The sequence below is a fragment of the Aplysia californica genome, unplaced genomic scaffold (genome assembly GCF_000002075.1).
Source record: "Aplysia californica isolate F4 #8 unplaced genomic scaffold, AplCal3.0 scaffold00252, whole genome shotgun sequence".
NCBI lineage: Eukaryota > Metazoa > Mollusca > Gastropoda > Aplysiida > Aplysiidae > Aplysia > Aplysia californica.
This window is the reverse complement of record NW_004797522.1, coordinates 591,918-607,297: the sequence shown is the minus strand read 5'-3', so window position 1 is coordinate 607,297 and position 15,380 is coordinate 591,918. Positions and strand designations below refer to the sequence as shown.

The 15,380-nt window shown below is 39.6% G+C and overlaps 1 protein-coding gene across 1 annotated transcript; it reads left to right on the top strand.

The window, feature by feature from the left end:
- The first annotated feature begins 213 nt into the window (after positions 1–213).
- Positions 214–14,584, top strand: LOC101861958 (alpha-protein kinase 1). The gene is made up of 5 exons (XM_005100580.3): positions 214–331; positions 8,382–8,635; positions 9,972–10,117; positions 11,289–11,926; positions 13,198–14,584. Exons 2-5 carry the CDS (start codon positions 8,585–8,587, stop codon positions 13,833–13,835), a joined length of 1,473 nt encoding a protein of 490 aa, XP_005100637.1. The 5' UTR covers positions 214–331; positions 8,382–8,584; the 3' UTR covers positions 13,836–14,584.
- Positions 14,585–15,380: the final 796 nt, after the last annotated feature.

Here is a 15,380-nt window from a genome sequence, read left to right as displayed (position 1 = left end):
TGCTTTGTTCTAGGGCTTATTATGTTGTTAACACAGTCCAAGGTACAATAACGGAGACGTTGGTTTTGGTTCCTGAACTGAACTTAAAAAATTCTTTGAATTTCGGATGTGAAACGGCCTTTGGTATGTTAGCGCATGCCACCTTTGTACGGAGTTATCCTATCAACAAGCGAATTTTTTTTTCAACCATTTCCTCCCATGAAGACTTACTTCCGGTCTGTGCGAGCAAAGCCAGGCAAGCCACATTCAAAACAATGTGATTGTAAATTTTCACATTTACCTTTTCCTTCGAGAATTTGAGAGTTGGGTACTTCGCTAAAGATTAAAAGAGGTAAACTGTACAAATTTTCCTTCATAATTATGTACGTCTTATTAGCATTTTTGCGAAAAATGCAATCGTGTGTTGGAAGTTCGTGTTGGTGTAGGCATTACTCGACTTCACAACAATGCTGTCTGCACTTCACAACACGGTCAACACTAGATTCTCAAGTTGACTCAAGAGATCTAACTACAGACACAACGACGCAATGGCGCGGTACAGTCGTGGCTGCAAAACAGACAACTGTTTATACCTTTTTGAATAATGTATTGTAGATCATAGACTGGAAATAGGCCAATTCTTCTTGGAAGTGGCTTCTATTCTCATCCGGGGTGAGAATGAATAGAAAAACGATCTACCTCTCACCCCGGGTGAGACTTGCCAGCGTAAGCTATTCTCACCCGGTGCGAAACAAGACCTGCTTTTCCTCATTTTGGAATACTGTCTATCAGTGTGGATGATCAAATTGATAAAAGCCAAGAAAAAATTACGTTATAGCACAAAAGTAAGCTAATTTGATCGTCTTCAAATTGACAAAGATGCTATGGCTATTTCACTGTTCGAATCGAGCCGAACTACGCGGGTCGCCATTTTGTTTTGCCCGGAAGTTCTCCTAAGATCTACTCCTCCCCTCTCTCTCTCTCTCTCTCTCTCTGTCTCTTTCTGAATACTGTCTATCGGTGTGGACGATCAAATTGACCAAAACAAAGTTAAAAAATGATGTTAAAACACAAAAGTAAATTAATTTGGTTGTCTACAATGATGCTACGGCTATTTAACTTTTCGAATCGAGCCGAACAACGCGGGTCGCCATTTTGTTTTGACCGGAAGTTCTCGCGCTACTCCTCTCTCTCTCTCTCTTTCTCTTAGACCTGCATGTTTGCCGACAATCGTCTGAAATCCGACAATCGCGACCCGACCCGACCCGCGAACCGGCCGATGCTATCGCTAGGCCCGCCTGTATCAGTCAATGTGCGTAGTGCGAGGCTTGGCCGACTGCCAGCGACCCCTTTTTCTCCCGTCGGCTTTGTCGGCACTTTCGTTTTCGTGCCGACCGCCGACGCGCGCACCGCCGATTGCTGACGTCGGCGTTTCCGACATAATTGTCGGAACCTGAGTAGAAATGCGAATACGAAAAAGGACGACAACCTAAATTATCTACTTTCAGTTTCGTGCTCGAGCGGCCATTTTGAATTTCGTTTGTTGACTAATTTAATTGTTCAGATCGTGTGGATTTATTCAAGTCCGACTCTCTTGTTCTAATAGGATCTAGATCTAGATTTATATAGATCATTATAGACCTCAATGGAGGATTCATGTTCCAATTCTATTGTGTCAAACCCTATCATAGGTTGTGCTGTAATATTAATGTTGGTAAAAATAAGCATTTCATCAGGTGCGTGAATTATTTATTTATTTAGATCTAGAATCTAGACTCAGCTGAGTCCCTCTGTTCGGAATCGGATGCGGATTTCTAGTTCAAGGCCTATCCTATTCCTATCCACTTGTTCTACAAGATCTAGATCTAGATTTATTTAGATTACTAGATTCTAGATCTATAAGGAGGATTCATATTCCAATTCTATTGTGTTATTGTATCAAACCGTACAGCAATGTAGATGTAAGCCATATTGCCATATAGATCTAGATCTAGATCTAGATCTATATATGCTCCTTGTTTGTTTTGGAGTGTGGTTTTTTAATGTTAATTTTTTTTTCATTTAGGACTTGTTTTGGCCTTTTTACATGAGGCCTGTTGCAGGTTCTTTTTGGGGGTGGGGTTAGGGTTAGGTCTCTTCTTTATTGTGTTTGTTGGGGTGGTCGCTCGTTAGTCGGATGTCCTTCCTTATGATACCCACAAAGGCTTTTTTTTTGGGGGGGGGGGGGGGGGTTGCGCAAAATTTTCAGACAATCTGGTTGAGGCTCACATGCAGGTCTATTCTCTCTCTCTCCACTGCCCACAGTCACAGACAAAATTGTACGCTTTTAGTAGGCTACAGTTGTAATGGAACGTTTGTTCAAGGCACAGAATTCTACAATTTTTCTGTTATCACAGTGTAGAATTCTGTGGTTTAGGGTGAAAGCAAAATTTGTTGGCCTAGATCTCGGCTATAACGGTGAACGTGCACCGGGTGAGAATAGCCAAAAGACTCGCCTGCACTATTCTCATCCCGGGTGAGAATAGAGGTGGCCATTCTTCTTATAGAAGGCCACCTCTATGCAGGCGAGTCTTTTTTCTCACCCAGTGTGCGTTCACTGTTATAGCCTTGGCCAACCAGTGTAGCGTTCACCCTGAATCACAGAATTCTACACTGATAACAGAATTGTAGAATTCTGTGCCGTGAACAAACGTTCCATTACTACTGTTAGCCTAAAAGCATGCAATTTTGTCTGTGGGCAGTAGAGAGACTAGAGAGAGAGAGGACTCAGGAGTAGCGCGAGAACTTCCAGGCAAAACAAAGTGGCGACCCGAGTAGTTCGGCTCGATTCGAAAAGTTTAATAGTTGTAGCATCTTTGTAGACGACCAAATTAATTTATTTTTGTGCTTTAACATCATTTTTTAACTTTGTTTTGGTCAATTTGATCGCCCACACCGATAGACAGTATTCAGAAAGAGAGAGAGAGGGGAGGAGTAGATCTTGCGAGAGCTTCCGGGCAGAACAAAATGGTGACCCGCGTAGTTCGGCTCGATTCGAAAAGTGAAATAGCCATAGCATCTCTGTAGATGGTCAAATTAGCTTACTTTTGTGCTATGATAATAACATAATTTTTTCTTGACTTTTATCAATGGGAGTGTATACAGACCCGGTAACCAGGGTTGGTGATTTTTTAAATTTTTTAAATAAACATTTAAAAAATCGATTTTTTGGATTTAAATCAGATTTTTTGGATTTAAATCGGATTTTTTTGATTTTTTTGATTTAAAAAAAAATGTCGACACAGTTTGGGATTTTTGGTGGCTAAAAGTATGTTCTTTTAGTGCAGAATGCATTGTCTTTATTTTAACTAATGATTAATATAAAAGCAACTGCGAAAGAAAGCCTTCTGCTATTATCAGTGAATTATGGCTACAGACAAAAAATGAAGAAAATGTCAGTCTAAAAGGAAAGGGGGGGAGGGGGTAATTATGCATAGATAAACTTGTATTTTATTACAGTGTGTGTGTGTGTGTGCGCGCGCTTGTGTTTGTCTAAAAAGAAAAAGAAAATGCTAATTTCAATCATGAAAAAAAAAAGTAAATTGAATACTGTATTAATTTACTACTTACAGTGACAGGGGGGAAAGCAGACTTGTAAGCATGATTATATTAGTCTAACTAAACCTTATATCTGTTTTATAAAACCAAGGAAAGGAATTCTGAATGTTTAAAGACGTAAATACAATACATTTTTTAAAAGTGATTTAAATCACTGAGTTTTATTTTAAAAATCAAGTTGATATAAATAAAAAAAATCAACTGATTTAAATCGACTTGATTTAAATCAACCCAACCCTGGTTTTCAATTATGAAAAGAAAGAAAATTGAATACTGTATTATTTTACAGTGACAGGGGGGGGGGGGGGGGGAAGCAGACTTTTAAGCATTATTATATTATTAGTCTACTAAACCTTATATCTGTTAAATAAAACCAAGGAAAGGAATTCTGAATGTTTAAATATGTAAAAACAGAATACATTTAAAAAAAAGTGATTTAAATCACAAAATCAAGTTGATTAAAATAAAAAAATCAACTGATTTAAATCAACCAAGCTCTGATTTCAATTATGGGAAAAAAAAGTAAATTGAATACTGTATTATTTTACAGTGAAAGGGGGGGGGGGGAAGCAGACTTTTAAGCATGATTATATTAGTCTACTAAACCTTATATCTGTTTTATGAAACCAAGGAAAGGAATTCTGAATGTTGAAATATTAAAAAACTGAATAAAAATAAATTTTAAAAAAAGTGATTTAAATCACTGATTTTTATTTAAAAAATCAAGTTGATTTAAATAAAAAAAATCAACTGATTTAAATCAACCCAACCCTGCCGGTAACCGGGAACTAAGTCACGAAGTATACAGACCCGGTAGGGGAACTCTTTTGTGAATTCGGAAAGTTTCAGCGCCCTCTTGGCTCAGGTTAGACCTAGACCTAGGTTCTTCTAGATCTAGATCTATGGCCTAGGACTAGATAGACAGACATAAATCATTGATCTAGTTTCGAGGTTAGCCTAGATCTAGATTAGATCTAGATCTAGATCTCTAGACCTAAATGAAGATTGCGGATGTCTTTTCGATGAACGGTCGTTTTTCCTCCGTTTTTTGGACTTGGAGGAATCACAATTTGAAGAAAAGAACAGTGTCATAATTTCAATCGAGCAGTCTCTCTCTCTCTACTCTCTCTCTCTCTCTCTCTCTCTCTCTCTCTCTCTGTATCGCTCCGCATTCTCTTTTTCTTTGTTTGTCTCTGTCTTTCTTTCTCCCTACCTATCTTTTTCTCGTTTCCCTCATGTTATCTGGGGCATGTCATATTTTGCTAGCACTTTCCCCTGCTCTCTCTCTCTCTCTCTCTCTCTCTCTCTCTCTCTCTCTCTCTCTCTCACACACACACACTACCGGGTCTGGGCGCTGAAACTTTCCGACCTCACAAAAGAGTTCCCCTACTGGGTCTGTATACTTCGTGACTTTGTTCCCGGTTACCGGGTCTGTATACACTTCGTTTATCAATTTGATCATCCTCACGGATTGACAGTATTCTGAAATGAGGAAAAACAGGTCTTGTTTCACACCGGGTGAGAATAGCCAACGCCGGCAAGTCTCACCCGGAGTGAGAGGTAGATTGTATTCTTATTCTCACCTCGGGTGAGGATAGCCACTACCTTTATAGAAGGAACTATCCTCACCCGGGGTGAGAATAAAAATACGATCGACCTCTCACCCCGGGTGAGACTTGCCACCGTTGGCTATTCTCACCCGGTGTGTAACAGGACCTGTTTTTCCTAATTTCGGAATACTTTCTATTGGTGTGGATGATCAAATGGATAAAAGCAAAGAAAAAATTACGTTAGCCTATAGGCCCTATAGCACAAAAGTAAGCTAATTTGATCGTCTACAAAGATGCTATGGCTAATTCACTTTTCAAACTACGCGGGTCACCATTTTGTTTTGCGCGGAAGTTCTCGCAAGATCTACTCCTCCCCTCTTCTCTCTCTGTCTCTTTCTGAATACTGTCTATCGGTGTGGACGATCAAATTGACGAAAACGAAGTTAAAAAATGGGCCACCTCTATATAGCGCAGGCGAGTCTTTTGGCTATTCTCACCCGGTGGACGTTCACCGTTATAGCCTAGGCCAACCAGTGAAGTGTTCACCCTGAACCACAGAATTCTACACTGTGATAACAGGATTGTAGAATTCTGTGCCGTGAACAAATGTTCTAGATCTATTACTACTGTTAGTGTTGGTCTAAAAGCGTGCAATTTTGTCTGTGGGCAGTGGAGAAAGAGAGAGGACAGTTCGTTGTCCTGAAAGGGACAGTTGGCCTAGTCTGAAGAGAAACTGCGTGGGGAGGCCTCAGCTGAATCGTCAGTGCCCTGGAGTCTGTGGTAGGCCCTCTTGTAGTCCTTCTGTGAGTGGTACAGCTCGAAGCATGGCACGAGGCAGAGGCCTACATTGCAGTGGACATACTCAGCTATCGATTCCTTCCTCACCCAGGGGTCCGACCGTCACCCAGGGTTTTCCTCTTTCCAGTGTTGGTGGTGCAAACAATGCAGAGTCGAGTGGCAGGTCTGACCTTTTTCCCTGGATGCTCTAAGGTGCCAGCACAACAAGGGACTCTGCTGGAGAAGTGCCTGGCTGTAAGATGATGCAGTGAAGAATCTCCAGGGTGGAGGCTAGTGCGTCTTGAAGGCTTTTAAGGGATAATCTGTCTCGCCATCGCCTTGGCCAACTCATGCCTGAACATACAGGGACTGATGGGCTGTGCAGTCGACTCCTTGTACAGCAGGTAGGCGTTGAGCTCTGCTAACATAAAGAAATGGAATAAAACCTTCCTTCACCACTTCAGCGTCTTCCGCTTAAAAGAGTTGTATTGGACCATCTGATACGACCTGTCAACAGCTCCCATAAACCTGTTGTAGTCCTTCACCTCATCAGACTTGATGATCTGCTCCCCGGTGGCTCTCAATCTGTCAGCCGGTTCCGTGTTGCTCATACTTCCAGAGTGGATGTATGTCAAGATGTTGATCCTCGCGTCGATCCATGAACTTGATATGATTCAATGCTCTCGTTGTCATAGCTTTACTTCTCCCTTCTTCTTCAACACCTTCTTCCCAGCCATCTCCTTCGACAGACCTTCCTGTTGAGCCTGACAGTGGCGCATGCTGCTGTCTTGTTGGTAAGAAAGTCTGTCCGCAGTGTAGAAATTATTGATGTATAGTCGATGTCCACACCCCAGGAAGGGAGACAGCAGCCTCATCATAGTGTCGTAAACTGCTCCCTTGGAAGAGGCTTTTTTCTTTCCAGTGTAGACCTTAAACTTGCAGCAGTAAGCGTGCCTGGGGTCACAAAGCCTCGGGAAACAACGTTTTGTGTAAAAATTAAATAGTTTGAAAAGCGAAAAAAGGTGTTTGCATTGAAAGATATGAAAGTCCTATTTCCTGAATGTCCTTTCGAGTTCCTCAAGTGTCTAACTAGATCAAAATGCTCATATTTCATTGGATGAACGTCTCAACCGACGCTCCCTTATAAATCTCTACCAACGCTTCGCGTTGCAAAACAACGCAGAAAGTTCCAAATGGACACACGGCTAAATTTAGACAGCGAGTCCATTGACACTGAGACTGCTGTCCTGGCTAAAGAGCTTAGCTAACAGTGGGAAGGAACACCACCTGGCAATGAAGGGGTTAAAAGGAAGAGTTCATAGTATGAACACAATAAGCTTAAGGGGGCGTGATACTTACGGGACAACATTTCTAATAGAGACAAACTGAAACAACTTTTGTCTCAGTCTCAGGCTGTAAGTAGGAGACAAAAGATTCATTTTCAACTTTTGACACACCCAGTTCCGTAAGCCGTTGCCATGGAATCTGCGGCCATCCAGAAAATTGAATAGAAAATAGGAGGCATTTTTTCTCCTTCTCCATGTCTACAGTTTTAAGATTCTGTAACTTGTTAAGTGTCTCAAATAAATAGGTACTTGCAGCTGGCTATTTTGATTTTTGATACTATACTTAGAAAGTATTCAACATTGTTCTCAAAGTTGGGGGTATGGAATATGATCTTAACAAATTTTTTTTTTACCTGAAAAAAATTTGTAAAATAAAATTCTACAGCAAAATGTAAAAAACTAACCAGCCACTACAAGTACAAACCAGTTCTCTCACTACATGTCAAATTTCAAATCTGTAGGTTGAAAAATACAAAAAAATAGTGTGGGAAAAAACCTGCATGCAAGCAAAAAAAGTGGTGAAAAAATTGTGTTTTGAGAAAAGTTTAACATCGGAAATGTTAGTACACAAAGTAGAACCCAGTAAAATTGAATTCTGTTAAAATGTTAATCACTCAACGACTAGTATCGATATAATCAAGACTGAATGAGGGATCAGAAAATACCAAAAGTAAAAAATGCTCAGAGTGAGTGAAAATCAGTCCCCGCGTCCCGACCGGCAAGCCCCCTGTAGTTTTTTTCTGCTTTAGTATTAACTTTGCAGTTTTCGGGACAATTGTCTGTCATTTGCAGCAGTTAATTGCAGTTAATTGAGAATGTAATAACGTTTATCTTTTAAAGAGAAAGAGGTGTTGTGATGAAAATGCCAAAGATAATAGTCATAGTAGTCTTTAAAAAAATTTGATTGTTACTTTGTGAATGTATTCCTGTGTGAAAGATCAGTTATAATTTTGTTAAATTCTTTTCAATGTTTACTGATTGGTTGTAAAGTTAAAAATCTTCAGGTATTGCAAAATGTTTCTGTCATGAGCCTGTCAGTGTTACTCTTAGAAAGAGTATCCTTATTGTATGACGTGATCTCGTGTGTATTGATTATAACTTGCTAAGCTTTGTTGTACATGTACTTCCTCAGATTCCTCAATAAGTAGAGGCCAACATCATACCATGAGCTTCAAACTTCATGCTCCACAACTTGAATCTTCGGACAAGGGGAAAATCTAAGCAGTTTTATATTATATTTTTTGTGGACATAAATTTAGTGGGCAACAGAGTGAAACAGCTACATTTCATCTCACCAATTATTCAACTCATTGATTCCCTCTGCTGGGCTGCAGGATGCTTGGCCTTTGCTGGACACCAGCTGCGGTTCAAGGGATGCAGAAAACTGTAAGGAATCCACTGCTTTTTATTTATGTGCCTTGTAACCTAGAGGCCCAGATTTATTTTGAATTGTTGATGTTTGTGTGAGTTTGTTGGGGGTGGATGTAAGGGAATAAATTCTCTGTAATGTTCAAGGGGAAAATGAGATGGTGATTCAATCACAAAGATATGGGTGGTGTTTGCGGTGATGAGATTCTAGATTGTAGTTCTGTCTGTTTAGATACTTTCCAAGAGTGAAGACGGTGAAGTTCTTTGCAAGGAAATTGCAGAAAAGTGTAGCTCCCTAATCAGAATTGTTATTAGAAGGTGACTATTGAGACGGCACTTCCCTCACAATGCCACTTCAGAGGTTTTAATGCAAGACCTCAATTTTACTATATTTTTTCCTAACATGTTTCAGCAGAGGCATGGTGTGCTTTAATTTTTGCAGGTGGTGTCCAAGAGCACCTGTTGTATGCCCTACTTCTCTACTATCCGTCATTTTGTTTGCTTGCCTGTCTTGCCTTACTTTCTGTATCATTAAATGACCTTTGTTATTTCAATGATAAAATATATGCTTCTATTTGACTCTGAGATAAGCATACAAGCCATAACTTTAAGAAAGCAAACAACCGTTACGTGCTGCAATTGTAGCTCCAGACCCACATCGCCAGCTTCATTCTATTTTTGTACCAACACTACTTTTTTTTCTTGTTTTAATGTGTGCTACTTTGAATGCACTTTGTTCTAATTGCAAAGATGAGAGTCAGTACAAAGTGAAACTGAAATTTTATTAATTGTTAATTTTATTTTAAATTTTATTAATAGCAGTTTTTATTTTGGGCTCAATGGGAATAAATTTGACAGTTTAGACAAAAATTCCCACAAGTCAGAAGAATTTTAAATTAGAACTAGACAGGTCTTAGCTCACATCTTGATGACAGTATTTTTTAAAGAGAAGGCTCTCCTGAATATGATATGCCTTAACACTCAAAAGGAATTTAGATAAATATTGTCACTCAATGTCAACATACCAATGTGCATATCACAAATTAGTAAAGATGTTTGCTCGCACAATTTGTATCATGTATAAATCTATTGCAAAACAGTGTGAACCCAAAAACTAGCTCATGATGACATTTCAAGCTACTGTCAGCTATGTCAAGATGTCAGTCAATAAACTGGCTACCTGTAAAATTAAACATTTTTACATTGGGAGCCTTTGCATGCGACGAGGATGAAATGCTTATTCGAAACCTTTTATGACATCTGTTCATAATCAAACTAATGCTACTTTATTTCCATTGAGTAAGTAGATAAAAGGTCATTATTTCAGTGTCCTTGTTTCTCTCTCTCTTCCAAGGCGAGCACTATGCCTACCAACCCTGAGCAACTCCTTGGGGCTATTTTGGTCAGACGAGATATCTTCCAACGATTTGAGTCCACAATGAATGACACCTGTCTGGATGCAAACAATTTACTGGAGTATCTGTTCTCTCTCTATAACAGGTGAGTCTGTGGCCTTTTGTTTGAACTCTGAGCAACAAGAGCTAGCTAGACCCATGCTCTAACATTCACGATAGATTTTCCGAAAGAAGTCTTTAAAAGTCTAGGGGTCCAGTTGGATAATGATATGGTATATCTATGTGTCCTCACAAGTTAGCCAACTCAGCAACAGTATCTCTTATTTTCAGGTTTAGAAAATTGACAGTGTGACTGCAATGATTTGATCAGAATTGGAAAACTTATACGGTTTGATGGCCGAAAAACTGTTAAAGTTAGATCTACGAGAACTATACATTTTTTTTATACATGTACATATATATATATGACATTATGTTTTACGTACATTTATGTCCATTAATTTTTACATTTATGAATGTAATGGGCATTGAGCAGTTTTTAGAAAATTGAAATGCACAGCATAAATGCTTTTTATTGCATAGATCAGTCAATGTGTACAAGTATGTGTGATCTGTGATGGAAGGGCAGATAAACATTGCCAAAAGTTTAAAAAATGTTGCAAAACATTTATGATAATTTTCAAGCTAGATGATATTTTTTGATAGACTGTCCATGAGCTGAAACAACGAATGTTTGAAATGGCAATTTTGAAATACAGCAATTTCTATAGAAACTGAAATTTAATATTCACCAAAAAAAAGTTTCGCAATTCACACAAAAAATGTTCTCTAAAATTCCTTTCATATCCACATAGCATGTTTATATTCATTCACTTTCCTCTAAATGGCAATAATTTAGGATGTTTTATAAGTTACAAGAGATTCCGCCATTTCCCTTTCTGCGAATTTGATCTCTTAATTCAAGAATGGGATGTTTCAATGACAGCAGAAGGACAGTCGCAATGAAACTGAAAGTGGATAAATCCAGTTCCCTCTGTAGTTGCAGTATTTACACAAAGTAGGCAGTACTTGGGATTGGATTATAGCTTGATCTGTCGCAATGTACATCATGGTGATTTATTTGTTCACTGACCGTACCTTTGAAATCTGCATTCAAATATGTAAAGTATCTTTTAGCACTTATATGACCGATTTGTGATTCAAACGCCATAAAACTCGCACTAAAACTAAACTTTAAAAGTATATATACCTCTATCTTTCTTTTTTTTCTTAATGCGATCCTAACTCTCGAGTAATAATTCTATTTTTCCTTTCAGTACTGCCACTCCTTCTGAGAGGGAAAATTTCCCAACTCCTCATCAGATCTTCCGCAATGTCCGGAGAGATTCCAACCACAACAAAAAGGCTTCCATAAGAATGTCTCCTCAGTTTGAACATGCCCATGCTGCGAACAATCGCCTTCCACAAGCTCCCCTAGGGTCTAATCGTGTTCAGGACACCTCGAGATCGCATCAAACAGGGCTTATAGATTCCCACCATCAGAGGAAAAGACAGAAAATGGAGCACCAGGGCTTTGAAGGAGCTCAGAACAATTATGGACTCATGGACCCAGCAAAGTCCATTGACGGCCACCCTGTGTTTCCTGGAATAAACAATACATCGAATGCTGGCATAAAGATGGAGTTGACCCCGGATAATGACGCTGCACATGCACAGTCATCGTCTCCACTCCCTCCATTCAGTCAAATTCGAAGGCACGGCACACCTTACAGTCCAGGAGCTTCACAGTTTGCAGAGAATTTACCAGTTGTGTCCACGAGCACTCCCCTCAACAACATTCGCTCCAATTTCACGTTGGATGCCCCTTTGGATCAGAGTATTTCAGAGGCTAAGGTCAACGCAGAGGAAGTCGGGAATCAGAGCGTAGAGGGGAATGAACAGTTCTCTGGAACAGGTGAGGAAGCATAGGTTGCATCATGTTGACATGTTCTCACGACTGTGGTTGAAACTTTCTGCTTCTGGGGTTTCTGTCTATGTCTTACTTTTAACCCACAACCAGATGACCTTTAAATTATCCTGCCAATGGGCTTCTCTCTGCAACTTTACGTTTTTAGCTTATTTTGAACTTATAAAACATTTCTGAAACATCTTTGTTTCCAGTCTGTTTTGGATATTTTGAGTTTGTTCAAACTTGAGTTGTCGTACTTACAGTGTGTAATAATTCTCCTTATTTCAGGTAGAGAGATCATGTAACATTCATTTGCAGATGGTCGCATCATTCACCTCCTGAATTTCGTTTTGTTTCGATATTAATAACAGCACCGAGAGACTACTTTTCTCATGCTCATTTCCTTGCTGTCTGCAGCATGTTCATCGGGAGGTGACCTAAAGTTGATATTTGTCCATGACTTGATGATGATTTTATTGGTGTAACTGGGTTTTTTCAAAGCTCATTCATAGATTGGCAAGAAAAAACTGTTCTGTTAGTTAGTTCAGGGATCCTTTATATTTAAGAGTGATTTCAATTTTCAAATGTTTTCGGCACCATAGTCTGTATTTTCCTGTCCGTTTTCCTCTCAATCTACCTCACATTCACCCTCGCTCACACTTTTTGATTATCTTTATTTCTTTATTGCTGTACCCCTGTTGAATTAATTTCTAATCACAGACTTTTTATATAGTAAACTTTGATTTATTTGTTGCTTTGACTACATAGGAGGATAGCTCTAGTTTTGGCAGATTAGCTCCATCATCCTTGAACTATGTCAAGTTCATTGCACTTAGTCGCAGAGCATCCAGCATGCTATTGAGGGCTGGGCTGTAGAACCCAAGCCACTGTGGGCTCATGAGTATTTTGCTTGCAGGGACTATGCTGGGATGTTGTGGGACAAGTCCAAGTTCTGCATGGCAAGGAGGTGTTTGCGGTGATGGTAATGCAGGGTTTTATTTCTCAGGGGGTTTGTTATTTTTGTTAATCCAGTTAGTTTTGAGTGTGTGCCTTTTGGCCCAATGCCATGTTGAAAATGGTGGAGGTCTTCGACATTTGTTGTTTGCTGCAGTGTGGGATATTGTCTGTGGTAGGAATGGGAGGAAAAACTTGCAGCTGGAGGTCTTTTAGTTTGGCTTTCAGAGGAGGGAAGAGTCGAAGTTTCACAGCGATTTGTGTGTCTTTAGAAAATGTTTGGTTCTGCGGGTAACTTATTTCTGTGTATGTTTTTATTACAGCTAACAACAACAATAACAATACCAGCAACAACAACAACACATCAGCAGATGGCAGCAATACAATAATCACAGCAAGTGGCAGAAGAAAGGTGAAGCGGCATCAGTGTTTCTGCGGAGCGTGGTTCACGCGGGCCGACAATCTCAAGAGGCACATCCGCAAATGTCATGAGGAGAAATTAGAAAAACTGTCGGCCGCCCCGTTAGATTTGGAGCTTGGGGAAGAGGGTGGTTCGGGACAACTGGGTGAGTATCCACAAATATTTTCATCATCTTCCGAGCAAGAAGGGACCGGTACACAGAACCAGCAGCAGCAGCAGCAACTGGAGGCATCAAAGGCGCAAGAGGATCAACAACAACAGCAGCAGCAGCAGCAACAGCAACAACTACAGCAGCATCAGCAACACCTGCTGCCCAATCAGCAGCAGATGCACCTTCACCACACAGAACAGCAGCAGCAGCAGCCACCTCATCAACACCAACAACAACAACAACAACATGATAGTCACTGCCTGCCGTCCAATAATGATGATGGAAAGGGTGGCAGCTCGCTCATGAAGTGGGCCTGTTTCTGTGGGGAAAATTTTGAAGATCATCGGCAGTTAGTGGAGCACACGAGGATACATGAAGTCAACTCATAGTTCTTACATTCAGCAATTTCTTGTTTATAGCGTTTGGGTCCGCTCTGTTGTTTGTATAATACTGTAGAGGAGTAGTCGGGTAGGAGTTTTTACAACACGCATATCATTTGATGCCTCTCTTTGTAGTCTACTTTGGTATCGTGAGTTTCCAACGGCTGGAAATGCTTGGGCATAATGTCTATGCCTCAAATTACAGGGGGTTGTTGATGATATTGATAATATTGTGAATTATAAGTGAACTCTGTGGGGCTGCATTTTTGCAAATGCAACATGACAATTTAAAAAGATTTCCACCCTGTTGACATTTAACTTTGTCAGATCAAATAGTAAGTACAGGAATGGTTCATAAGCAATGCAGTGTTTTCAAATATTTGTAGTAGCTAGTTGTGTATTAATGCTGTTGTTAATGTCGTATGAATCCTGCATCAGGCGTGCATTTTACTTACACTTCTTAGAGTGACAACAAAGATTTGTAGTGTAGAATTTCTATGCACATCATTCTCATATATATGTATATTGTTGTCCTGTTTCATTTCCATCTTGATGACAAATGACTTTAATTTTTATCTGGGTAGATGAAAAATTATATTGATTATCGGGCCTTTTACTTTTTGCATTCTGAGTTGAAACACACACATATGATATGTTGCATTTCAATGATGTTATATTGTTCTCAAGGCTAAAACATTGACTTTGCAACATGGAGAGAAGTTATCAGAAGAAAGAATTTTGACTTTGTTTGAGATTAAGATGGTGCTGTTTACTTTGTATCTATCATAATAGTACGTACTTGTGTGAATTGTCAGTGTGATGGTACCCCCTTTTTTGTTGTCTTTCCTCTTGGCAAACCGCACCCAAAATGTGTAAAGTTTCTCTGTCGGCATTTACTCACTCGCTGCTAGATCCAAGAAGCTTCAGGTAAAATTGATATACGGGCGACTTCCATAACTGAAATCCCTCTCGTTCGAGTATCCTTTTTTTATTTACTACTATTACCTGGTGTGTTTTGGGGTCGGTCTTCGAGGGTATGGAACTGCTGTCCTTCATGATTAATTGAGCATTGTTTGAGTTACGTCCCTTGATAACTGCATCTCCCCCCCCCCCCCCAACTCAAAACACATTTTGACATGATGGCAAAAGAACCTCACACTCAAAAAGTTTTAAACTGATGTTCTTGGTTGGAACTAGACTTTTCTTTTTGCTGAAGAAGATGATGGTAATGCTGACCCTAATTATGTCGAGGGTTCAGTGGTAAATACAAGAGGTTAGTGGAAATTTGTGGGGATTAGTGACGCTGAACTTAAAATTTGGACACATTTGCAAAAGGGAAAAGATCATACAAAAGTAATTATTCATGATGTCTTAAAATTTTCTTTTGCATTATAATGCAGGATGTTTTATTGCTTTTTTGCAAGTTAATGGTTGCTGGGTGGTGAATATTAAGGTCTCAGTGATTTTTCAAGTAGGTTCCAAAATGCCTGGTATTCTTCTGACTTTAAGGGATTAAGGGCCTGGCAGTGAGTGAGTGGTTTAATGCACTTGTGT